This window comes from Scheffersomyces xylosifermentans (genome assembly GCF_036884685.1).
Source record: "Scheffersomyces xylosifermentans strain CBS 12540 chromosome Unknown RJT20scaffold_3, whole genome shotgun sequence".
Classification (NCBI taxonomy): domain Eukaryota; kingdom Fungi; phylum Ascomycota; class Pichiomycetes; order Serinales; family Debaryomycetaceae; genus Scheffersomyces; species Scheffersomyces xylosifermentans.
The window spans coordinates 2,173,595-2,199,121 of record NW_027042941.1 but is presented as its reverse complement, the minus strand read 5'-3'; the positions used below and the strand labels follow the sequence as shown (position 1 = coordinate 2,199,121).

General features: G+C 39.8%; 14 protein-coding genes across 14 annotated transcripts; 7 read left to right on the top strand and 7 right to left on the bottom strand. All coding sequences in view use genetic code 12, as the record gives it.

The window, feature by feature from the left end:
• Positions 1-183: 183 nt before the first annotated feature.
• On the bottom strand, positions 184-1,826 carry RJT20DRAFT_40042 (TDT family transporter). Its single transcript, XM_064920002.1, has one exon. It carries the CDS (start codon positions 1,545-1,547, stop codon positions 279-281), a length of 1,269 nt encoding a protein of 422 aa, XP_064775475.1. The 5' UTR covers positions 1,548-1,826; the 3' UTR covers positions 184-278.
• A 349-nt stretch (positions 1,827-2,175) lies between these two features.
• Positions 2,176-3,665, bottom strand: SSU1 (Ssu1p). Its single transcript, XM_064917041.1, has one exon. It carries the CDS (start codon positions 3,522-3,524, stop codon positions 2,247-2,249), a length of 1,278 nt encoding a protein of 425 aa, XP_064775474.1. The 5' UTR covers positions 3,525-3,665; the 3' UTR covers positions 2,176-2,246.
• Positions 3,666-4,622: 957 nt separating this feature from the next.
• CDG1 (Cdg1p) lies at positions 4,623-5,871 on the top strand. Its single transcript, XM_064919996.1, has one exon. The coding sequence runs from the start codon at positions 4,927-4,929 to the stop codon at positions 5,746-5,748; it is 822 nt and encodes a 273-aa protein (XP_064775473.1). The 5' UTR covers positions 4,623-4,926; the 3' UTR covers positions 5,749-5,871.
• On the bottom strand, positions 5,822-7,069 carry RJT20DRAFT_40019 (uncharacterized protein). The gene has a single exon (XM_064920001.1). The coding sequence runs from the start codon at positions 6,798-6,800 to the stop codon at positions 5,895-5,897; it is 906 nt and encodes a 301-aa protein (XP_064775472.1). The 5' UTR covers positions 6,801-7,069; the 3' UTR covers positions 5,822-5,894.
• Positions 7,070-7,190: 121 nt separating this feature from the next.
• Positions 7,191-9,127, bottom strand: FCY24 (Fcy24p). The gene has a single exon (XM_064919997.1). The coding sequence runs from the start codon at positions 8,938-8,940 to the stop codon at positions 7,339-7,341; it is 1,602 nt and encodes a 533-aa protein (XP_064775471.1). The 5' UTR covers positions 8,941-9,127; the 3' UTR covers positions 7,191-7,338.
• Positions 9,128-9,313: 186 nt separating this feature from the next.
• Positions 9,314-10,009, top strand: RJT20DRAFT_134678 (uncharacterized protein; the record flags this gene model as incomplete). The annotated part of the gene is made up of 1 exon (XM_064918346.1): positions 9,314-10,009. One exon carries the CDS (start codon positions 9,314-9,316, stop codon positions 10,007-10,009), a length of 696 nt encoding a protein of 231 aa, XP_064775470.1.
• A 1,031-nt stretch (positions 10,010-11,040) lies between these two features.
• THI13 (4-amino-5-hydroxymethyl-2-methylpyrimidine phosphate synthase) lies at positions 11,041-12,251 on the top strand. The gene has a single exon (XM_064917040.1). The coding sequence runs from the start codon at positions 11,075-11,077 to the stop codon at positions 12,092-12,094; it is 1,020 nt and encodes a 339-aa protein (XP_064775469.1). The 5' UTR covers positions 11,041-11,074; the 3' UTR covers positions 12,095-12,251.
• Positions 12,252-13,295, bottom strand: SCO1 (Cu-binding protein). The gene has a single exon (XM_064917039.1). The coding sequence runs from the start codon at positions 13,234-13,236 to the stop codon at positions 12,331-12,333; it is 906 nt and encodes a 301-aa protein (XP_064775468.1). The 5' UTR covers positions 13,237-13,295; the 3' UTR covers positions 12,252-12,330.
• A 550-nt stretch (positions 13,296-13,845) lies between these two features.
• Positions 13,846-16,145, top strand: RJT20DRAFT_39944 (protein-lysine N-methyltransferase). Its single transcript, XM_064919995.1, has one exon. The coding sequence runs from the start codon at positions 13,991-13,993 to the stop codon at positions 15,833-15,835; it is 1,845 nt and encodes a 614-aa protein (XP_064775467.1). The 5' UTR covers positions 13,846-13,990; the 3' UTR covers positions 15,836-16,145.
• Positions 16,146-16,195: 50 nt separating this feature from the next.
• On the bottom strand, positions 16,196-16,774 carry PHO88 (Pho88p; the record flags this gene model as incomplete). Its single annotated transcript, XM_064921490.1, has 1 exon — positions 16,196-16,774. One exon carries the CDS (start codon positions 16,772-16,774, stop codon positions 16,196-16,198), a length of 579 nt encoding a protein of 192 aa, XP_064775466.1.
• A 1,276-nt stretch (positions 16,775-18,050) lies between these two features.
• On the bottom strand, positions 18,051-21,315 carry RJT20DRAFT_39993 (uncharacterized protein). Its single transcript, XM_064920000.1, has one exon. It carries the CDS (start codon positions 20,861-20,863, stop codon positions 18,137-18,139), a length of 2,727 nt encoding a protein of 908 aa, XP_064775465.1. The 5' UTR covers positions 20,864-21,315; the 3' UTR covers positions 18,051-18,136.
• Positions 21,316-22,087: 772 nt separating this feature from the next.
• RJT20DRAFT_39968 (E2 ubiquitin-conjugating protein) lies at positions 22,088-22,990 on the top strand. Its single transcript, XM_064919998.1, has one exon. It carries the CDS (start codon positions 22,246-22,248, stop codon positions 22,747-22,749), a length of 504 nt encoding a protein of 167 aa, XP_064775464.1. The 5' UTR covers positions 22,088-22,245; the 3' UTR covers positions 22,750-22,990.
• A 1-nt stretch (position 22,991) lies between these two features.
• On the top strand, positions 22,992-24,727 carry CBP1 (Cbp1p). The gene has a single exon (XM_064919999.1). It carries the CDS (start codon positions 23,130-23,132, stop codon positions 24,603-24,605), a length of 1,476 nt encoding a protein of 491 aa, XP_064775463.1. The 5' UTR covers positions 22,992-23,129; the 3' UTR covers positions 24,606-24,727.
• A 112-nt stretch (positions 24,728-24,839) lies between these two features.
• On the top strand, positions 24,840-25,450 carry RJT20DRAFT_127615 (uncharacterized protein). The gene has a single exon (XM_064917038.1). It carries the CDS (start codon positions 24,849-24,851, stop codon positions 25,284-25,286), a length of 438 nt encoding a protein of 145 aa, XP_064775462.1. The 5' UTR covers positions 24,840-24,848; the 3' UTR covers positions 25,287-25,450.
• Positions 25,451-25,527: the final 77 nt, after the last annotated feature.

Below are 25,527 nucleotides of genomic sequence, written 5' to 3'. Positions count from 1 at the left end.
CGGTTTATTCAAGGTCTCGAATGACTCAAAATGACTTCATCGTGAGGAGTGCTTTGTACGGCATGAGTTTGATGCCAGCAATTGCTTAACTTTAATTCATCAAAGCGGCAAGTTGGGAGGACTGGAATTAGAAATTATCCGTTCGAGCGTCCCATAGTAAATTCATGGGTACATGGAGCCGAGAAGTCGGAAAAATACTTCCAATAGTATTTCAATATAAGCTAGAACAAGTTAATAAATATATATATGGAATAGAGTAAGTATCTCTATGTGAAATCTTAGACCATTTCCTTTGTATTTTCGTTCTTGGTGAACAATTCCTTCAAGCAATCACAAACGTGTAAAAATACACCTAAGAGATTTCCTAAGGTAACTAGGAACAAAACAACAGCGTAAATACATGAAATGATTTTGAAGAACAATAATGGATAGTTGCCAACAGCTCCTCTCCCGACCTCTCCGCTTGCCAAACACATCGTTCCAAGGGGGAAATTCATAGCCCAAAAACCCTTGTGCCATGTCAATAAACCATACTTTGTTGTGAAGGTTGGATTTGGCTTCTTTGCAAACGGTTTAACCTTTGATAATATGGAAACGGCACCAAGGAAGGTCAGGAAATACCCAAACCCAAGTAGAACAGTGGAGAAGAGACCACAGCTAACCAAGAATGCAGTTCCGACCATCTTATCGGGTATCAAATTGTACATATTAACACCAAATAAGTATATGCTATAACTGCACTGACCAAATAGGCCTACAGGCAAGAAATTAGTCAAGATGAGGGCTGAATTTGGTAGCTTGTATATGATTAAGCGTGCATAGTAAATTGGCATGAAACCTGCTCCCATTACTACACAGACCCCCCAAAATATGATTGCAATGACTTCAGTGATCACTTTGTGGTCTAGACTGTGAAGCGAGTTGGACACTACATGCCCTGATGAAGACACGACTGCAAGCGTCACCACGGGCAAAAGAACCACGGAATGCATATGTTCAAGGCTGGTTGGTTTATTGAACTTGGAGATAAATGCAAAGAAGAAGATTATGCAAGAGCAATAAGCTGACATAAATACAGCTATCCACCATAAAACCCACACAAAAATGCTGTGACTCTCACCAACTAGATAATGAATGAAATTTATAATAGTTATGAACCCCATGACATAGACCGCCATAAAGGCAGCATGCAAAGGATGAATATGGTACATTGCTATTCTCTCTGGGTAATAGCAAAACCCAATGATGCACAGAAAGGTGCATACAAGAAAGAAAATTACTGTGACTCCAAACATTATCTGTCCGCAAACTCTTAACCATTCACTTGGATAAGGGAAATTGTATAAAATGTTCGCTGAGATTCCCACACCTAAAACACAGCCGAAATATGCTGGAGTGAAATTCTCGATAAACTCTCTGAATACTAATTCTCTGAACCTAACTTTAAAAGGTTTCAATATTTCTCCAGTTTTCGTCGACGAAGATGAGGATTCCTCGTCCAAATCGTTTAGAGCAACGTCTTTGCTAATTGGCTGGTCAGAAGTCATTATAAGTGCATGCTTTCAATATTTGAAATACCATAATGAAAATATTCGAATTTCTGCGATCTGTAGCGAAACTCAATCTTTTTATTCGAAAGTAAATACAGTAGAAGCATTTGTAATCTATGCAACGAATTTCCCCAGCTTTCATGTACCTTTTGGGAAGCGGCCAAACAGGTAGCACATTGCCTAATAGATAATTCTACTATACAGAATATTTCGCAAATAAAACAGGTTTTGTGCCACTTTCGCACAGGTGTAATGAATAACTCCGGATTATCTATGATAATTGGCATAATCCCGCGCTGTTTGACATATTAAGTGATCGTCTAATTATGTAAATTGAACGTTAATATTAAGGATTGTCATAGCCTCTCTTCTGTCTTTGTGAGCCGGAAATGCGGCTGGTTGGGGCTACTAATTCTAAGGATAACTAACTGATGGCGATTTGTATGCTAATTTTCTCGACAGACTCCGAGCCGATAGCCTAATTTTGAAGCTATTTTTTGAAACTTCGGAGTTTGGATTATTGCCGTTATTTCGTCCTTGTCCGAAAACTTCTCTACTATTTTCTTTCGACCTAAGAAGATTTCTAACAGCGTCCTGAACTTAGTGAGCAACGAACGCAAAAAGGATTCTACGGGAATAATTATCAACGAAAATCTATTGTTATTAATGAATCTATTAAAGAAGAAGGTGTGGGGCTCAGACTTTACTGATATTATCGTTCTTGACAAACAATCCCCGAATGCAATTAATAATGTAAATGACAATGCCCGCAAGGCAAATAATAGTAATCGTAAATAACGACACTGCGAATATGCAACTCATAATTTTGAAAAACTTCAATTCGTAATCTCCAACTATTCCTTTCGAAATTTCGAAGTTGGACAAAGACATTGTTCCACAAGGGAAAGTCATTGCCCACCAACCTTTATTCCAGTTTATAATCCCATATTTGTTAACAAATTGGGAATTCGGCTTCCGTGCGAATGGTCCAACTTTAGAGATAATAGAACAAACCGCTATGAAAGTCATGAAATATCCAAATGACAAAAGAAATATTGAAACAAGAGCTCCGCTGACTAGGAAAGAATGTCCTAAGTAAGGATCCGGTATCATCTGGTACATGTTAACACCAAAAAGCATAATGCTGTAACTACTCTGGCCCAAAAAGCCAACTGGTAACCAACTACTGAAAATGAGGCCAGTATTTGGAATCTTGAAGATAAGTAAGCGACCAAAATAAATGGTAATTATAATAAATGCTAATGCGATAGAGATACACCAAAGCATTACACTGAAGATTTCTGTGATTACTTTGTGCTCTAATGTCTTTAGACTGGGAGTGATTAAATGTCCACTAGATGACACCACGGTTATGGCAACAATTGGTAATAACAAGGTTGCCGTGATATTCTGGGGACTGAATTTCTTGTTTAACTTAGACATGAACGAAAGATACACAATTATTGAAGCCGTGTAAACTGAACTAGCTATAGCTATCCACCAGAGAACCCACACAAACACAATGTGACTGTCGCCGACAAGGGAGTGTATGAAGTTGATAAGAGTTATGTAACCCATCACGTAGCAACCCATGAATACGGAAACGCTGGGGTCGGTATGGTATTGTGTAATTCTCTCTGGGTGTACCCAACAACTTACCACCATCATGAGAGTTGTGGTCAAGAAGAGAACCACGGCTATACCGAACATAATTATGCCGCATATTCTCAACCATTCTGCTGGATATGGAAAGTTATACAATATGTTGGAAGAAATCCCTGTTCCCATAATTGACACGAAGTAAACGGGACTAAACTTATCAGCAAACTCCTCTTTGATAAGCTTCAGGAATCTTGTTGCAAAACTATTTTCGGAACTTGGCTCTTGTGCGTATGCAGGTTCTGAGCTTAATGTGGTTTCATCATCAGGGCCAAGTGCACTACTCTTTGCCACAGTTTCAACACTGTGGTTCATTATGCTTCGATTTAAGGATTAGTAGATATGTCAAAAACTGTATCTGTACAGATGTGGTGATCCACAGGTATTCGCTAGATGCTGCAAAATACTGCTTTAAGATATGAGTGTTACAATAATATATACTCAATAATAGGTCTTGTTACTTCATTTTCTAATAAACGGCTGATTCTAGACGGGGATTTGAGAATTAATATAGAGAGGTACGGAAACAAAATGGAGACTCAAACCCCGTTTACCAAGAATTTTTAAGCTCGGATGAGTTGCTTTAGGTGGGAAGAGTCATTAAAGAGGGATTTTTGAGACCTGCATGTGTACGTCCCCATCGCAAGAATAATGGTCATTGAAATTGTACTGCACATGAAACCTGTCTCCGCGTAAGTTAAAAGTACCTGTATGAATATTACAATACATGACGCAATACGCCGTGACCACATGTTTGCATTTGGAGCGGTTGTTACTATTTTAGGAAGGTGCCGTATTGCTTCCAATATTGGAAATAAAGCGGGCGACGATGCCCGCTGTTGTCTTCTCGAACAGCCCAATGCCCGATGCCTTCCAAAGGTCAAATTTCTTGGATTCTGGAATTGAGAATTTTCGTAGTAAGGGGAAATGAAGGGGAGCTTGCTTAGGTGTTTTTTTTGTTAAGAGCGGGAATGGTTAACTGCTTGCAAAAATAGTTAATTGCCAACCTGACTATCAGAACAATTCCCCTCTCATTACCACCACTTAAATAACAGAATAAAAGAGCCCCTCTCCAACAAGACACGTATCGTTTCCCAAAATTTTCCCGCGGGCATTTAACATAACCCCTTCTCTATGATCCATTTCTAAAATAAACCCTAAATATATTCTGAAATAACCACCTCATTGTTATAGTCAATCATAACATCCTTACCGCATCATAAATACATTCCCAACGGGTCGTGTACCTTCTTCCGTAGGTCCCATTTTCTCCTAATCGGGTCTCTTTTATGTGTGCCCCGTCCCGTTCCATGACCCGCTCTTCCATCTACCGCTGCGGTCACCCAGCGACCGCCAAGATCGCCGACAACTTGCTCAATGTAGCATAAAATATTATGCAATTCTTTAACGTCTTTATCTCACAAAAAAAAATTGACTCTTAATCATTTTACTTCTTAGCTAATAAGTCAACCTGCGTTCGAAGGTAGCAGGAGTAGGTTAGAAACGGACTAATTCATAGGCGATATTCACCTTCGTATGCATATATAAGTAGTCAGGTTTGTTCCTGGTTTTCACACTTTTGAGAAAAGCGTTTGTGTCTTAACTGGTAGTTTGACTGTTATTATTGTTATTCATTGTCTGAAAGATATCTACTATATACGGTTTATATCCTGGCACTTTTGCATTCACATCCACACAACATCCCCTCTAATACGTCATGCTTACCCTTACATCGTCAAATCACTTCGATAGACCTAGCACGCCCACTCAGAGATCCACTGTTAGTTCCGCAAATAGTGCTGGCGGCTCAAGTTCTTGTGGCTCAATCCACATGAATTCTCCAAATACCACCACAAATAACAGAAATGCTTCCATCGCAGCTCATAATGCTAATGGAGTCAACGTTGACACTACTACCATCGACTGCATTCCTAAAGACAACGACTTTTACAAACTCATCATGCAATTAAAGCTGCTTTTGGGTCCAGACAAAGGTCTTTCTTCTGAAGACGTAGACATCGAACAAGTGAGAGCTCTCATGGAGAGTTACACCTCAAATGACCTTGATTGGTTAAAATTAGCATTACATGACCCTTCTCGTAACTATTCTAGAAATGGTATCATCAACCTCAATGGTAACGCCAACTTACTTATCTTGGTTTGGTCTCCTGGTAAGTCAAGTGCCATTCATGACCATGCAAAGGCTCACTGTTGTATGAAGATATTGTCAGGAGAGCTTATGGAATCGTTGTATGAATTCCCACACGGAGAAGGTTCTAAATTGAAGTGCAAGAAAGAAACTCTCTTACAAAGAGATGTTGTCGGATATATTTCAGACAACATTGGATTGCATAAAATCTCAAACCCGCTGAACGACAAGATCGCAGTATCGTTGCATTTATATACCCCTCCTTATGCTGCTTTATATGGTTGCTCTATGTATGAAGCTTCTAATGGAAGAAGGCATCATGTGGACATGAGCAAATATTACAGTTGGCAGGGACAATTGGTTAACCCTAAGGAAGGCCTGACATGTTAGATAACCCTTAGCTATATTCACCTAATTTATATTAATAAAATCAAATGAATCATGAATAAATGGATACACGGTATCGATTTGTAGTTCTTCGAACTTTAGGATTATCTATCTTCGGTCTTTAAAAGCACAACAGTATACGCCCTTGTTTACTCTTCGTATAGCTTACTGAATTCGGTGCCTCCTTCAGGACCTGGAGGTACTTGCAACCAATTGAGGCTGTCATATTTGGCTTTGCCTTCTATTATATGGAAGGCATAGGCAAAGCGAGATTTGTTGGAGCGATTCTTTTCAGACTTATGCAACACGGAATTGTGAATCAATATCAAAGAGCCAGCTTTGCATTCTACCACCTTATAGTCCTCAGGACCCTCCTTTACAGGCACTTCGTAGGCCACATCTATGAAATTGCATCCCTTCTTGCCTCCATCTATCTTCACAAAGCGCTTATGTACCGGATAGACCTTGTGTGACCCCGGTAAATAGTATAAGCAACCGTTTTCTACTGTGCAATCTTCAAGAGCGTACCAGAAACCAATTGCTGATAAAGGCTCCGTGTATAAAAAGGTACCATCAGTATGAGGGGGTACAGCATTGTCTCTCTCGCCAGCCACATCTGACTTAGCGGGTTGCTTAAATATCAACATACTCTGCAATACTCGAGGGTCTACATACTTCAATGATGAAGCAATTCCCTTTACCTTGTCATCGAATGTGATTTTGTGAAAGATCGGGTCTTTCATGTGAAGTCCATGACCAATCTTATTAATAGCCTGATCCACAGGGTATTGCAATTCGCCCTTTTCATTGAAAGCATCCGTATCAAAGAAATAACTTATTTTATCCGATGAGTTAAAGAAGTACTCATCGCCGATGTGGTCATTTTCTCCTGTTTTGAACTGGGTTTTTGGATGTTCTTCTATTTTGAACTCGTCCAAAAGCTGGTGAGATCTAGAGAGAAGCTGTTTGACCTCTTCTGGCAGAAGGAAGTCGGGGAGACAGATCATTCCTTCAGAGAGGTATTGGTTCACTTGTTCCTCTGTTAGCCCTGTCATAATCACCGTATAACTTACAATTGATAAAGATATAAGAAACAAGTAAGAAGAAGAACAAACCTACAAGTCATGTCAATGTCAGTTTATCTCAAAGAGGCTGTTACAACAAAAAAACGGACTCTATCTCTAGACCCATGCCGCAGCGGAGAATAGCGGCCGTCACTATGAGCGGCTCCACAGGAGAGAGAGAGAGAGAGCGTGCAAGCGCCGCTTGTTGTGTTTATGTAAGCATTTCGAATCATGATGATAACCAACAGTGCTGCTTATACTCATGTGTAAGGAGGTATTAGGGGAACAAGAGTAATATCAGAGTTCATATTGGCTACATTGTTCTGTATCTATGTATTGAAAATATGTTGAGTTGATAAAGTACCACTATTGGTACACCATTCAAGTGATCTATTAGAGTGTCTCATGGTAGAAGGTTTAGGCTGCAAAAGAATGTGAAAGCTGCGAAAAATTATATTAAGCTGGGTAAATAATTAGATTCCTTGGGTATTTGGCTATTTACGCCAAAATCCCTTACTATCCTACCAATTTATCTTCCAAATTTCCTCAATTCCAAGTACCTCAAGAGCGGGTAAGTTACTCCTGTAAAAATCCCACATAGCCAGAAGCCAACGTCTCCACCATAGTCTCCAATTTTCTTGGCTATTGGGCCCCGGAAATAAACTTGGTTCATTCCCAATACAGCCCCGGCCACACCTATAAGGAAGGCAGAAGCAGCAGCCAATCCCATAGTGATTCCACTAGGCTTGTTCCAGTTACGCCAATTGTAGTTCCAGTGGTCGCTGGCTTTTTCATTGAACTCGCGGTGATGTAATTGCTTTGTTTTCACAGTTGATCTAAACATGATGTTCTCCTCCAAGAGGATTGTGATATACATTGATATCCAATAACCTAACATTGGCAAGAAATTACTGAGGATAGTAGAAAAATGTTCCTTTCCAGCAACGCTCAACACAATGTAAATTACGGTTACAAGCACAGCCCAGCACCACCGTGGGACGACAGCTAACTTTCGATCAATTAACTGGAATTCAAAGGCAATCGAATAAGTATTCATAATGTTGTTGCAGATAAGAGAGATGTAGAGTAAAACAACGACGAACAGGCCAAATCTACCCCATGGCTTGAAGCATTCGTTAATGAGACCTCCAACGCCGAAGGAAGCATAAGCATCATTCCAAGGCTTATAAGCATATGCGATCGATCCGCAAATCGTACCAACAATTGCCACAAAAGTCGTTGGTACAGAAATACCAAGAAACGTAACAATAAAAATTTGATAACTTGGAGTATCCTCCGGGAATAAGATGTAGTAGTCGGAAGCTCCAGAGCCCCAGGTTGCTGTGACAGAATAACCGATGGTAAAGAACGATAACCAATTTCCACGGGTCGTGAGTCCGGAGTATCCTGCTTCCTTTACCAAAGAATTTGAATCATGAATATAGTCTATCTTTTTGCATACTACAACATAGAACAAAATCGAAGCTATAATAAGGGGAATTGATGTGATTGTCTGGAACCTAAGCAAAACCCTGATTCCAAAAACGGCAACAATCAAACTGATGACACCGATAACGACAATACCAACTGCAAGTGGAATATCATTGTTGATTGCGCTCAATAACTGACCACCTAATACACAGTTGACCACGGACCACCCTATTCCACCGACTATACAGATAAGTGAAACGAATTTCACTCCCCATTGACCAAAGAGGAAACGAGCTCCAACCATTTGACGACAGCCGGATTTTGGTCCCATTGTGGAGCAGTAAGCTGGAACCAAACATCCCAAGATCATGGAAATCAATCCACTGACCAAACTATCCCTTAAGTTTAGTCCGAATAGCAAAGTGGGGAGGAAGAAAGATGACATCGAAGTCAACCCTCCACAGGCCGCGATCCAGAGGCCAATTACATGAATAAATTGACTAGTTCTTGTGGTGTTAGCAGCTATTTGTCTTCTCTCCTCGGTTGAAACTCGTTCAATACCTCTTGTTTCAATTCCAAAGCTATCTAACTTATATATCCATGAGATATATTTGGGAGGTGCAAAATGGGACGACTCTACCGATTCAATTTCCGCATCGTTAAACAGGGACGATTTCTCTTTACTAGCTTCTGTATCCATTTTATCCGTTGATGCAAAACGAAAAATTCGAAGTATAGACTATGAAGTCTCTTGAAACAGTAACTATCACATCTAGTAAGGATCCAATATCAGTTATACAAGTCCCTTTTTGATCACTGGTGTTGGCAATTAAGTGAAAAATTAATGTCTCAGACTACAATCTTATAAGCGCATACCATACAAAGGAGTCTGGAAATTTATATTGAGTAGCCCCATCCGACAATTGGGTAAAATACGGAACTCTAGGAGATAGAAAACGAAGACAAAGAGTTCAGCAAACTAATCTCATCATTCTTTTGCTTCCAGTATTAATCAATTAAGACCCTGATATACACCTATTTCTCTTCCGCAATAATTATTGCAAAATCTCCCTATGTCCATTGTAGATCAATTATTGGAAAAGTACCAAGACAAGGTGGAGCAGTCCACTACACACCCATTGACCAACGAGTTGTGTGAAGGAACATTGGCAGACTACAGGCTCTTCACATACTTAACCCAGGATTTGAAATTCTTCCAGATAGGATTAAATTTGTTTGGTAAGGTATTATCGTACTGTGATGATGCTGAATCGTCAATTGTGCTAGCCAAACAAATAGGCTTTCTTTCCAATGATGAAAATGACTACTTTTTCAAGAGCTTGCTGCAATTAAAAGAAGAGAATTTGGCCCAATTGGAGAGTAAAGCTTCGAAAATGCTTTTGAAAGAACCTGTGACTCTTCCAGAAGTTCAATCCTACATTGATTTACTCACTGACTTGACATTTAATAGTACATCTTACGTAGAATTGATTACATTCATGTATGTGATGGAGAAAGTATATCTCGGTTGGGCAGAGCACAACTTGGCCGGAAATACCATTCCTAAAGATCTTGCCTATAAGTACAATGAATGGATTGTACTTCACAGTGGCCCAGACTTCACTAAGTGGACAAAGTTTCTTGAGGATGAAGTTGTCAGAGTTGTCAAGACTGAGCAAGATAAGCGCATCTGTGAAGAGATGTTTGTTAAAGCATTAGACCTAGAAATTTCTTTCTTCACCGCATGCTACAATTACTCTGAGAATTAGATAACTATAAATGCACAAATACTATTTTACCACAATTATTGACCTTCCTTGGTGATTAGGAAGAGAAATTCCCGGACTTCTGCAAAGAATCCCCACCGGCAACCACCTTAAATATTATTCTTGGGTTACTGAAAAATGCGCTTACAGGTAATTGAACTTAAAGAAGGTTGGTTTTACTATAACTAACCAACGCTTCAAACTCTCATAGCCAATATAGAAATATGTATTATCTTATTGGGGCATTGTAATGTTCCCTAAAGAAGGAATATTCGTCAGCTTGAATCTCATATCTTGGGAGGTATGTGTAGGTCTAAATTTTTGGTCGACTCTTATCTTCGATCATGTAGTCGTAGGCTCAGGCTCCCTGAAGATGATCCCCACATAGTCTGATTGTTGGGATGAAATACAAGTTGAATAACAGTGTTATTAACGGACTCTTATTGGCATAATTTATTCGGATCGACGGTACCATTCCACCCTCTTCGCTCCATAGTACTCAGAAATATGCATCTGTGTAAGGACACCCCCTAGTTGTTCAATTGCAAGCCTTCCGCAGGGCTACAACTGACAATATACCAGCAACCATAAGAATACCTGCTAAGATAGTCTTTCAATTCTAGCCGTGTTAGCATATGATCGCCTAACTCTACTAAGCTCCCTTAATCAATCCTTCGTTCTAGAGCCTCCTAGTAGTTATGCGTTTATGAGGAAGGCTGTTGCGACCTTTTTTTTTGGTGCAAAAAAGATTAGCAGCTATACCAACCATAGCTCTTTAAGCTTTTATCTAGTAAGAGCACAATGCTGCCTATAAAGAGTCAGATTGGCTATGCTTCTAGGGGGGACATACATGAGTTAATAACCCCGTAGTTGATTGAATGACTAGGATTCGGGTGAATCTTCTCCTCATGCTGGGCATTCGAAGAGGACAAAATTGCTGCAACTCTCAATTCCCAATTTCAATTCCAGGTACACCAGGGGCCCACAAGAAAACTATATAAATAGATCCTCTCTTCTATTAATCACAAGTCTCTGAATTGAATTGATATTATCAGATCCCAATCAAATATGTCTACTGATAAAATCTCGTTCTTACTCAATTGGCAACCAACACCATACCATATTCCTATCTATCTTGCTCAAACCAAGGGCTATTACAAGGAACAGGGTATCGATGTATCCATCTTGGAGCCTTCCAATCCTTCTGATGTTACAGAATTAATTGGGTCGGGTAAAATCGACATGGGTTTGAAGGCTATGGTGCACACTTTGGCTGCAAAGGCTCGTGGTTTCCCAGTTACTTCCATTGGTTCTTTATTGGATGAACCATTTACTGGTGTCTTGTACTTGGAAGGATCTGGTATCACATCCGATTTTCAATCTTTGAAGGGTAAGAGAATTGGATATGTTGGTGAATTTGGAAAGATCCAAATTGATGAATTAACAAAGCATTATGGCATGACTCCAAATGATTACACCGCTGTTAGATGTGGCATGAACGTTGCCAAGTATATCATTGAAGGTTCTATTGATGCTGGTATTGGTATTGAATGTATTCAACAAGTCGAATTGGAAGACTACTTGAAGAAACAAGGAAGACCAATCTCAGATGCTAAGATGTTAAGAATTGACAAATTAGCTGAGTTAGGTTGCTGCTGTTTCTGTACCATCTTGTACATCGCCAATGATAAGTTCTTAGCCGAGAACCCAGAAAAGATTCAGAAGGTCTTGAAAGCTGTTAAAAAGGCAACTGACTTTGTTCTTTCCGATCCCAAGCAGGCTTGGTTGGAGTATTGTGACTTCAAACCACAAATGACTTCAGAGTTGAATGGAAAGATGTTCGAGAGATGTTTTGCTTATTTTTCTGACTCTTTGTACAACGTTCATCGTGATTGGAAGAAGGTCACTGCTTACGGTAAAAGATTAGAGATCATTCCAAATGATTTTGAGTCTAATTATACCAACAAATTCTTGGACTGGCCAGAGCCTAAGGAAGCTGAGGATCCATTGGAAGTTCAGAAACAAATGGCTGCACATCAAGAAGAATGCAAATCCTGCGGAGGTTGCAGAAGATTGGTTGTTACCTAAGTTTATCCTCTCTTGCTTAGTTCAAGGTGTCATGATTCAGCTTCGCTCAATGAATGTTGAAGCTGGAATCTTAGGTGTCCATTTATTTAGTAGTACAAGCTATATTGCGTCTCAATGTGAGTTATTATTTATACTTTGTTCATATACGCCATTATCTATTTGTACCGCATATTCATTACCTAATCTATGTACAAGTTTTTTCGTATCTCTGGTGGTGCAAGCTATCTTCAGGTTGCTTACTTGTAAAGGAATCCTAACCAAGATTTCTTTCTTGCCTCCCTTTCGGATTGAGGAATGAAAGCATCGATTTGCAGTTTGATTTTACTGACACCTTCGTCGGCTGTAGCTTCTCTTCCAATAACATCAACAAATTGCCCTTCGGAATCCATCAAATAGAAGAAAATAGAGTGGTCAACTAAGTAGTCCTGGCCTGGCTTTACATCTGTAGGTGTGGAAAAGTAGACTCTATACTGCTTACACGCCTTCTTGACGTCCTCATAAGAACCTGTTAAACCAATAATCGAAGGATGGAAGTCTTCCAAATACTGCTCAATAATTTCTGGAGAATCTCTGGCTGGATCACAAGTAATAAAGATAGGTTGCAATTCAATGTTGTCTTTTTTCAATTGGTCCAACATGTCGCCCAATTTGTCCAATTCATCAGGACAAACATCGGGACAATGGGTAAAACCAAAGTAAATGATGGAAAACTTCTTTTCGTCGTTGATCAAATTTTTATGTGTGAAGGGTTGACCTTTAGTATCAATTAAAGAGAATGGTCCACCGATCAAAGGCTTTCCGTAACTTCTCTTGGAATCCACTTCCTTTTGGATTCTAATTCTTTCTTTCTCTTTTGAGAACCAGTAGGTAGCACCACCACCGAGAACAAGTAAAACACAGACTGCCTTCCAGGAAGCAAATTCAATGCTATTCGTCTCGGCGTACTTCTTGTTGGCATCTTGAGCACCCCCGATGGCCACTCTACTCAACGGTCTTTTCTTGGACTCTGAGCCAGTTTTCTCGGGCTTTGGTTCGATGTTCTGATTGCGTCTTATCACTGAGCTGGTGAACGTTCTAGTAGAACCGCCCAAAATTGGACGGCTGAGCGTTCTGGCTGATCTTAATGTAACCCGAGTCAACATCTTTTGTATCTTCAATGTCAAATCTTATTATTTACAAGTACTTGTGTAGATATTCTATACAAGGAAAGTCAGAAATAGAACACACCATTTTACAACATTTCAAATCTTTCAGTTAAGCGCTTAAGAAAAGCAAATTGTTCGATTTGGGTAAAGATCCATGACGCAGTAATTGGTTGATATAACCAATTGATTAAAGTGCTCATTTGCAGTCAAAACAGAGGGACAATTTGTAGCCTTAAGAGGGAAGAATTTTGGTAAAGCTTTCTTATAAAGATGAGCTTCGTCGTTATCGTTACTGGTGCTGTTACTGTTACTGTTGATTTTTTCTTTTGCCTTTGAATGATAAAAAAATTGGTGGATCTGGTGGTCTCCTTCACCCTCTCATCTATAGGTCTCGTTGTTCTGTCTAACTTAGTAGAGATCGGAGAATGCTGCAATATGCTCAGTGACTTGTCGTCAATCTAGTTTTCAATGCACACACACTACTAATTGAGTATAAGCACCCTCCATTGATTAATGGACCAGAACTCACCTCAAACCCCTAGAAACACTCTACTACACAAAAAACATACTCTCTCTAAATACTCTTGACTTCATACCCTCCACCCTCCACCCTTCAACAAAGTATCCATTATATGACTGCAAATTGCGGTAAATGCACGCCCTTTTACTCATACTGATGGCTTCTGGATGAGCTTTATTAGTATCTATAGCATTATTCTTCCTTCAGCTGGTTTTAATTCATAAACAAGAAATGGCGCAAATAGACAGTCTAGTTCATTGGGCAGTGGAAAACGGCGCCTTGATTTCACCTGAAGTGAAATTTGCAGAGATTTCAAAGGATAATATAGGCGCTTTCTATCAGAAAAGTGATGATTCTAACACTGAAAAGTTGCAAGGTAACCAGATCAGGTTGCCTATAACTCTAGCAATTACTCTCCAAACGGCTATTGAATCTTTCCAGAAAGATAGCGATACAGACTTTACCGCCATATCACTTAAAACAACGAATATCAACTCCGTTCTCAAGCTCTACTTATCTCGTGAAAGGACTGCAAAACAATTGCCATCATCATTCTACAAGCCATATATACAATTACTTCCAACATTGGCCCAGATCAATTCTCCATATTGTTGGAATGCTACCGAGAAGTCTTACGTTAAAGGTACCAACTTAGGAAATTCGCTCAAGGAGAACATTGCACAGTTAGTTGAAGAATGGTGGCAAGTGATAAACTTGCTTCCAGAAACAATTGCAAAACCGGAGCAGCACTTCATAAATATGAAATTCTACTATGAGTACAAATTTTACACAGACGATGATATCTACAAGTACTTTTTAGTGGATCAAGATATTGAGAATTGGACTAGTTTCTCTAATTACTTGTGGTCTTCTCTTATCTTGAAGTCCCGCTCGTTTCCAGCTTATTTATTAAAGTCTGCAGTAAATGAAGATATCAAGAAAGATGAGGCTATGTTGTTGCCTCTTATAGACTTGTTGAACCACAATCCAACTTCGAAGGTCAATTGGTCTGTTTCGGAGGATAAATTTTTCAATTTTAAATCAGATTCGCTTGTTTCAGGATCTCAATTGTTCAATAATTATGGTATGAAAGGTAATGAAGAATTGCTCTTGGCATACGGTTTCTGTATAGAGGATAATGCTTCAGATTCAGTGGCATTGAAGATCAAAATTCCAGAAGATATTGTCGAAGAGTTGGAAATAAATAATATTAAGTTACCAACAATCGAAGACTACACAACCTCGGTGGTTAGAACTGAAGTTGAGAGTGATACTACGTCTCTAAATGATTTATCGAAGACAAAAAGAGATGATGGTGTATTGTTTTTCATTACCAACGATAATTTACCTGACACCTTGATACAAGTATTCCAATACTTGGTCAAGAATAGATGGGAAAGTAACGGTATTAGTTTAAGGATGAAATTGGCAGGGTTGAATCAGCTTCGCAATGCTCTTGAGAGCAAGAATGCATTAATGAATACGGATATTCCAAAAAATTCGCCTAATTTTGCAAACATCAAGATTTATGTTCAATCACAACGTAAGATCTACCTTGCCAACATCAAGAAAATCAAGAGACTCGAGAAGGACTTACTTACCAGTCCTGAAAACAAACTGCATTTGTTGACACTCAAAAACGTTTACAAAAAAGACATCAAATTTCAACAGTCCTTATTGGTTAGCTTGGGTGTTGCTTCTTACGATGCCATAGTTGAAGCTCAGTTCCAGGATCAGTGCTGGTTATTGTATCTAATTAGGTGCTACAATAGAGACGAATATCTAAATTCAAAGGATAGTAATGAGTTGGGTGATGACGAAAACTACTTGCCAAAATGGATCAAAGATGCGTTCGTTCGTTTAAATAAAGAAACCGAAGTTGCTGCTGTTGAAGTGTTGCAATACAAGGAATTGTACCAGGGATTGATCCCACCGTTAGTTGAAATTGTGCCTGAAGTCTATAACAAAGGTCGCTGGACAGTTCATGAGCTTATTATTGCGGCCAAGTTGTTAGATACTATCAGCTTCGTCAGAGGGAAGGAGCAAGAATGCATTTTGGTTGAAAATAATCTTTGATACAGGGAGTGACGGATTAATATATATATATATAATAGAGGTTATAGTTCGAATACTTATGTAAACAAAAATAATTAAACATTTTTATCAATGTACAAGGCATTTGCCCTTGATATACAACCGTCTCTCGTATATAAAAGAATATTCATTAATATACATCAAAAGTAACTGTATTAAGCAGAAGTGAAGGGAAATGAGTGCCTTACCCACATGGGTTAGCCACTTCTATTTCATCATGTGGCAAAATTGCAATAGAGTCAGTCCTATTGTGGATTCTAACTATGTGATGAACCAATAGTGTATATACCATGGCTGTTGTCTCCACTGGAGCTACCACTACGACGCTACCTCGCCGTATGCTTAGTCCTCCTTGATACCACCAGAACCAGAGATTTCAGCTTGCTCGACAGATTGCTTGTCGGTCTTGAATTCACCAGCACCACCGGTCAAAGCTTCCATGAAACCAGCAGCAGCCTTGAATGGTCTCTTCAAGTCACCAGAGGCTGGGACACCGAATAAATGAATCTTGACGATGTTGGCTTCCAAAGCAGACTTCACGGAAGAAACAGATTGCATAACCAATGGGTTGGTGTACTTCATGTAAAGATGCATGAAACCCATCATGGCAAGAGACTGGAAGACACTCTTGATTTGGGTGTTGACTTGTTGCAAGTCGTACTCCTTAACGGTGGTGACAACAGCCTTTGGCTCGGACTCGCCGGCCAATGGGTTAGCTGGCTGGACGTACTTCAAGGTGGTCAAATCATTCTTAGCGTTAATCTTGGCTCTAGTGATGAGGTAAATGGCCATGACAATGGCTTGACAAGCACCGTATCCGACTCTCACGTAGAAGAGGATGGTTGGGTCTTCCAAGTCCAACTTACGGGAGACCTGCATCATGACAAGCATGAGCACGATGTTAGTGACAGCTGGGTTCATCTTAGTGTTTTGTAACTGTTTGATATGACGAACGACGACAACTCTACAAGATAAGAAGAAGAGAAGAAGAATACTCACAGCCAACTGTTGTAAAAACTCACTTAGCCTGAAGCGTCTCAACGATAAAAACGATTTGGAGCTGGGACTGTATGCAGACAAACGAGCCTGTTTTTGGGAGAGAAAAGAAATGGGATTTTTCGCCGCCATGAAAAAAAAGTGCTTTTTGCAGTGAAAAATGGAAAATTTTAGAGAGACAGTGCCGCAGCAGAAATGGAAGGGCATAGAAGATTCTATTAGGTGAGTCGAGTGAGTGGTCGATAGGCTTTCGATAAGGTGAACGCTGTAGCTATGAAAATATAAGACATACGCAGTGTGAGATATGAGATTTGAGATATGAGATCTGAGATATGGATGCAATGTAGTGTGTGGCATGAGAAATGTGCTCTACGATGGACAATGACCATTCGTGTGACAATGGAAGGTTAAGGTGAGAAGTTTGCTATGAAGAGCATTGTTTACGAAGTAACATAAAGAATAGACACTTCTTTTAAATCAGGTATAGGCTCGTGATGTGACGTTATATATGTAATTGCCGTAAAAAATGGTTTTTAAATAAGTTTAGCATAAATTTTGCATTAATGCGAACTGTGCTTAGTTTACCATAGAAGTGATGGTAACTGGTGGGAATGGCTCACTGATAATATCATCATCTAAGGCTATTTCTGACGTTTAATGAAGATATTAGCATACACAGCATCCGGCCCCACTTTCAATTGCAGTAATCAGAGGCGATTTCATCAAAAAGCCAGAAACTCACACAATTCAGTTCATAACCAGTACAATGCCCCTCAACTTCTCCCGATTAACTCACCTCTCGTAAAAATTTCGGATGCAAATTTCTTTTGGCAATTGGATGCTGCGCCGGATCCGAAATTTTGATTACTGCAAAATTGGGCTTCTAGTTGTAGATAGGACGATTTAGGTCTATTCTCAATTCTGATTTTACACTAATAGTAAGTTGAAGTTCCATCGTATCTATCATACATACTTATGCCTTGGAGTAGCACTCCTAACTTTTAGCTACATTTTGAGTTCAATACTATTCATAAACATTTAGTATATTGGAGTTTCAATGTATCTATCAAACACATATGCCGTGCAGTAGCTAACTATTTGTAGATTTTTACAATTTTCAATTCTATTCATAAACGACTAGCATTTTGAACTTTCATCATAGCTTGACAAAGCCCAATTCTAGTCATAAACAAAGTATTTTGAACTTCCATCAAAATTCTCTCATACACACATATACCCAACTTTTATTAAAATATACATCCTTTTTTCTTTCTAATCCATATCTACTTAGAAAGCTCCATCTTCATCAAAAGAGACATCACCAAACTCCCAACATCCGGAGTGCAGAGATTTGGCCTTCTTCTGGACAGTGAGTAACTCGCTGACGTAGTCCTTCACTGGTGGCTTGACCAATTTGGTGTCAACAATACCCCAACCTTCGCTGACCAACTGCTTGTTGATGGTGTAGGTAGAATCCTTCAATGATTCTTCTGAATCGTAGAGAATACCCTCATACTCAACAGATGGGTCGGACGATGGTAATGCACTAATAACCAACTTCTTGTCAAAAGTCAAGTCCTCCAAAGCATACAAAGCATCAGTTAAGTAGTCAGTAGGCTTGGATGGTGGCAACACAATGTTCTGCAAGGTTGTGGTGTGAGCAAACGATGGGTAAGCTTGCAAGTTGAATTGAGTTGGCAAAACACGCAAAGCATTCAAGGCAACTTTATCAACGTTACCGAAATCTAAATGCTTGACCTCATACTTGTTTGTGGCCTTGTCGAAGTTAAGTACCTTGGCTCTATAGTATTTATTGTTCTCGGAGAATCTGGCTGAGACCAATTCGTTCTTCTTTGGGGCCTTAGTCAAGTTGTGTGGTAAATCCACAGAAGCAGTGCTTGCACTTGGGATCTTGAGGTGGAAATCATTGAAACGCTTCTTAAACTCGGAAAACTTGGAAACTGTAGTGGCGTCCAAGTGATGGAAAGTGAGAACTCCAGTAGAGTCCACATCAACGACCTCAATGTCAAAGAATTTAGGCTTCAAATTCTCCAAGTTCAATTGGTTAAGAGCAGCAGTGTTCTGAGCCAATTCAGCTTGAACCTTAGCTTCGTCATAGGTCGACCATATACCCTTTTTGCTTGCCTTAGCGCTTTCTTCTGCCTTGATTAAATCTGCGGCGAATGGGTTGGAATTTATGGCCAACTCGTGGACCTTGATTAATCCTTGTTCCAACAAAGAAACTTGAACTGGAACCAAAGTGTTAGTTGTAGAAAATAAGTTACCAATGAAACTACCAATCTTGTCTTGGTCATAGATCTCAAACTCGACTGGTCTTTGCAAGAACTTCTTATTCATGAACTTCAAGCCTTCTTCACCCAAAGCAGATGCCTTGTCGTTGGACAAACCACCCAAGATCAAAGTCAACTTTAATCCTTCTCTAGGATTGTACAACTTGACCCTGTTAGCGGAAGGAATGAACTCAACGTGATAACCACCAGAAATTCTTCCCTTTTGCTTAAAACCGTTGAAGAAGGTCTTAGCCTTTGCCAAATTTTCAGAAGCATCAATAATTCTGGTGCCAACTGTTAATACCTTTGAGATGTCACCAGTAAAGAACAATCCCTTCTTGCCTGCTTTCTTCTGCTCTTCTTCTATCTCGATCAATTTGTCCCAGTTCAAGGATCTTTCGTGACTAGTAGCCTTGTTGTGCTTGATCACAGTACCCCAACCGTTCTCAACAATAGTTTCAGACAAGTCTACATTTCCGTTGTACTTGAAGCTTACCAAGAATCTAGCATCAAAGCCCATCTCCTTGTTTTCATTTCTGTAGCCATCAATGAATACAGTACCATTTTTACCAATGACTTGGTGTCTGACAAATTCACGAGCAGTAGCTACAAGAGCTAATTGCTTTGAATGGTCAGTTGTAACGGTGGTGTCGTTAGGTCTTGGGGCTCTAATTGATGCAAGTTGAACTGTAAGTTCTTCGTCGCTGTGAGGTAAACGGATAACCAACGTATCAGCACCAATCACCTTGGCTATTTGAGCATTTTCAATGGTAGAACCAGGCTTCAAGTTCTTACTGGATAAACCAGCTGAGCCTGCAGTAGAAGGACGAGCGGTAGGGTTAGCGTAGAGACCCTTACCCAAAGCCTTGGCAGTTTGTTCAGCTCTTCTGAGACCCATCATCGCGGTGGAACCAACTAATGTTGATTGCCAGTCGACGACTTCACCAAAACCCTGCTCAAGGAATTTCTCATGGATATTGTTACCAGAAGGATGGTTAATAGTAGCAATTGGAACACCTGTTTGACTTTCACCGATGATACTAGCAGTCAATTCTGCTTTGGTAGTCAAGAGCTTCTCTTCAACGAATGCCTTACCTTGTTGGGCTACCTTTGTAGTTGCAGCTGGTTGGTTAGCGTCGTCAGTTCTTGGAGCTCTAATACCTGCCAAAAGCAATGGAGTAGTGACATGTTGGTTCTTGTTCACCACAAGTCTAGCCATAACTCTGTCTCCACTAATGACCTTTTCCACAATGACCTTGAGAGGATACTTTTGCGACTTCTTGATGATGTTCTCAGTTAAAGCCACTATTTCGACATTATCAGAAGCAGCAGAGGTGTTCCATACACCCAAATTGTTCAATTTGGCAGCATTTTCAACCTCGTGCAAATCGTAGTAAATGTCTCCATCTTGTTCAGAGAAGTTATCCTTCAATTTGACCAAACCCTTCTCCAAGAGATACTGGATCAATGACTTGAAGATCGGAGACTGGATGTCACCGAACTCTCTGTTGGTTTGGGGGTTCTTGTAGTTGACCTTGAACTTGATTTCCTTGCCAATGAGCAAGTTACGCAAGTACTCCTTAGCCTCGAATGAGTCAGCGGCTCTAACGTACGAGAGAGTAAGAATTCTCTCTGGAGCTGGAAACTGGGCAGTCTTGGAGGGAACGAGAACAACAGTGTCTCCACTCAAGACATTCTTCACTTTGGCAACAAACAACGACATGATGGTGATAGGATCGTATTGGTGATGATCAGGGGATGGTATGGATTGAGCTTGTGAAGTTTTTGGTGTGATAGTGGTCAAAGAATTGCAACAATTGGTGGTTGTTGGAACAAATAGAGAACAGCGTTGTTGGTTGACGGAATTTTTCACCACAAAAGTCGAAGTTTGGGGATCGAGCGAGAGATCACACGGCGGTGCGGCTCGTACGATGGTAGTGGCATCTGTCGAGAATTGGAGTGGTTGGAGAGGTTGACGAGAGCAGGGCGGGGAGGTGTGGTGTGTAGTTGAGGGTGAAAGTTGGTGACAAGGTGTGGAGGCGGTAGGGCTTAAGGAGGATGATAGATATATAGGGAGGAAGGTGTGTCATGATGTAACAGCTGAGAAGTGAGTAGGGTGTGGAAGTCAATATTGACTATGGAATGAATGAACATTATTATGGCTTAGTGAGAATATGTGAGGTATAGCTCTTTTTTTTATATGTTGCACACTTGAACTGGATAATGGTTCGCAGAAGATTTAACATTGGTTGGAGTGGTTTGAGTGGTTGGAAGCATACTCTGATATAATGTATATACATTGGTTATGCCATTGCTGTACTTTTCCAATAGATTAAGACAAAACCCAGTTGCAACCGCACTGGCGTAAATTTGTGTGGAGAGATTTTTCCACACACTTTGACGTGCGCGATACGAGAGAGTTTTGATTGGAAAAGAGAACTGGAGAAGGGTTCTTGGATGCTATGGTTCAAGAGGATAAAGATCATAAGATCAATTTATTGTATTATTCAGATATAATACAATGTTTATTATTGATGGATTTTTGTTCCTGCAACATTTTGTCTAAACCAATTTACTTTTCATAGGCTAGGGTATCTTATTCCAATACTAACTACATCCATTATAGCTTATATAAACTCACAAGAGCATATATTCACCAACCAGATAACAATAAACAATGCATCAACGATAAACATCAACAAAATATCAACACTTTCTAACCTTACGGGAAACTCAAACAAACACATACAAACTTGCGAAACTGCTTTAATCAGATGCAATTGACGCATTCCTTATATGTTATACAATACACTACACTAATGCAAAAATGATCTGTAGTATTTTTGGTGTGCACAGATCCTCATATTGATCTGTGTTTATGGAACGCTAAAGAATAGTTGTGAGAGTCACGATCACAATCACGATCACGATTACCAAGATAAATACGACTACCGTTTTTAGTCAAACCCGAAGTATTCGAGCTCACTTTGTTCAAAACCTTTTTTGTCAACCCATTAATATCCCGTTATTCCTGATAGCAGGCTCATACAGTCGTCTCCATTACTCTCACCTACCATTATACCTGATCTGCATTAAATTATAGCCATGGCTCCACGCTCCACAGCTCAGAAACGTCTCCTCAAAGAATACCAACAGTTGGCACGCGATCCACCTCCAGGAATCGTAGCCGGTCCCCTTTCAGAAGACGACCTTTTCAACTGGGAATGCCTTCTTGAGGGCCCAACAGAAACACCATACGAGAACGGAGTATTCCCTGCTTCGTTGAAATTCCCCAAGGATTACCCATTAAGTCCTCCATCACTTAAGTTCGACCCACCATTGCTTCACCCAAATATTTATGCTGATGGAACTGTATGTATATCCATCTTACATCCTCCTGGTGAGGATCCCAACCAGTACGAACGTCCAGAAGAAAGATGGTCCCCTGTTCAGAGCATAGAGAAGATTTTATTGAGTGTGATGTCTATGTTGGCTGAACCAAATCCAGAGAGTGGTGCTAATATCGATGCTTGTAAGCTTTGGCGTGATAACAGAGCTGAGTATGATAAGCAAATCAGAAAGCATGTCAGAGAATCATTGGGATTGTAAGAACCGACTACTGATCAAGACAACCATGAAAATAGAAATATATGGCCATTAATAATGGACAAGCGCAATAATAATGAGTGTGTAAAATAGTTATAGTTAAGATGAACATTGGCCTAGATATTGTAATGCAAAATAGAAATTTACATTGTTTACGAAACCACCAGCCATGTATTAACTTCATGACTGAAATCTATTGTAGTATATTTACCTGCCCGTCATCTGCTTATATACCTTGAATAAGAAATTGATCACATTGCGAAAATTGAAAATGTATTGATACTCCCAGAATATTATATGCTTCTTCCTGATTTTAGCAAGGAGGGGTTTAAAGTGGAGGCTTCACGTAGCAAAGAACCTCAAAGGCAGTGTTGAACCTTACGATGTCGCTGGTCTTGACGGTAGAGGTTGTTGTAATTGGCGCAGGTGTCGCCGGATTAAAAACTGCTCATGATTTGTTAAATGATCCAAAATCCAAGCTATCCAGCAGCCAAGTAATAGTTCTTGAAGCCCAGGATAGAATTGGTGGTAGAATAAAGACAGATTGCACTCTGTCGAAACTAGGATATTCCTATGATCTAGGAGCTGCTTGGTTCCATGATACTCTTTCGAATGAAGTCTTGAAAGAAGCCATCGAAGACAACGATATCTCATTGTTCAATGTAGAAGAAGACACCTACTACGATGACAAGGATGCCCAGCTTTATGCTCCGGAACACGAGGGACCTTTGGATGTTGTGGGATTGAAACTCAATCGTGTTAATGAGGATCTAGAGAAATTCATAGAACTATACTTTGTGGAGTCATTGAGTATTCCAGATTTGTCCCTACAAGATGTTAGTGAACGCTTCTTTATTCAATATGATAGGCTATTGACTGAAGACCAAAAATTTTACTGTAGAAGGATAATTCGGCATTATGAGTTGTGGTACGGAATTACATGGGATAAGATTAGTGGAAAGTACTCCATAATGGATCACAATGGTAGAAACTTGTTGAACAAAAAGGGTTACCAATTTCTTATTGAAAAGTTACAAAGGGGCATACCCAATGATCGCATACTTACAAACCATGCTGTTAAAAAGATTGATAGAACAAACAAAGTGAATGGCAAAAAGGTGGCTATTGAAACTACGAATGGCCAGTCAATATATTGTAACTATGTCGTTGTTACAGTACCTCAGAGTATTTTACAATTGAAAGAAAGTGATGCCCATGGAATTCAATGGGTTCCACCATTGCCACCAAATGTCACATCTGCATTGGAGCTGATTCACTTTGGTGCCCTTGGGAAAGTTATATTTGAATTTGACAATGTTTGGTGGGATCCCAATGAGGATAGATTCGACATTTTGGCTGATGAGACCATTGGAATTGTTCCATTCGAGCATCTCAAGTCGCTCCCAGTACCATTTCTGTACCCAGCATTTATTATTAACTTTGCGTCGATACATAAAGATAACAATCCGAAGGGTAGTTCGCTATGCATCTTTACACAATCACCATTAACCGATTACTTGGAATCGCATAAGAATGAAGCATGGACTTACTTCAAGCCCATGCTAGCTAAGCTCGCTCGATCGGGTCAAAAGGTATCTGACCCTATAAATGTTATAACCTCTGATTGGACGCAAAATCCTTATGTCAGAGGCTCCTACTCAGCATTATACACTAATGACGACCCTTCGGAGTTAATAATCCAACTATCAGGCGAATTCGATGGCTGCGGCATACTTGATAAGAACATTCGATTCGCTGGTGAGCACACCATTCTGGATGGTGCCGGCTGCGTCCATGGTGCTTTTGCCAGTGGAAAACGAGAAGCTGCCTGGATCATAGAAAATATCCATTCTACTTAATACGACACTTCCCCACAATTATCAAATTGATATTCACCTTGCCTTCTTCTAGTATCATCTAGTATCATCTAGCCTCTTCTAGAAGCTAGCGGCTACTTTTTTCGCAATCGTTATTTCCGGCATACTAAAATTTTATTTGTCCATCACAATTTTCAATGGAGTTTATAAAAAGTAATGAATAATCGTTAACATATACTTAGTCTTCTGTTTTTGGAATATTTATTGTAACACATTAACATTATCATGGCACAACCATTCCAAGCTGAGACAGCTGATAACTTGGAAGAAATCGAGAAGCAATTTGCTGTTAAGGCCGTTGTCCAAGCTGAGACCTACTGGGGATTACTTGAGAAGATCCCAGGCTCTACATTGAAGTTGACCAAGCACGATGATGACATTTTCGAACAGCTCTTGGCCGATTTTCCTGAGTTCAAGGAGCCAGCTAACGTAGCAGAGATCAAGGAGCTGGAAATGAAGAGTGTCACTGGAAAGAAGAGATGGAGAGAGTTCTGTGAAAAGTTCAACCAAATTGAAGACTATAATTTCGGTACTTTATTAAGAACCAACGCTAAGGACTACTACACCCAAGAAGGTACTATTTTTGCAGTTAGAATTCAATTCTATGCCATCGAAATTGCTAGAAACAGATACGGATTGAATGACTGGGTCAAGCTCAAGTAAAGAAATCTGAAAAGAACCTGTAACAAAATGTTACGTAATCACACGACGTCAGTCAAACTGACAATTCCATAATTTGAAGCTTGCTGCTAGCCTTCAGACACTTTATTACTTGGGTGTCCACATGTAAATTAGACTTTTGTATTTATAAACGGTTTTACTGTTGATTTTTTGATATGTAGAGAGAAGAGGTCTCTTTTTTTGTAGGAATCATCAACCAGATTATTTAACGTAAGTAATTGAT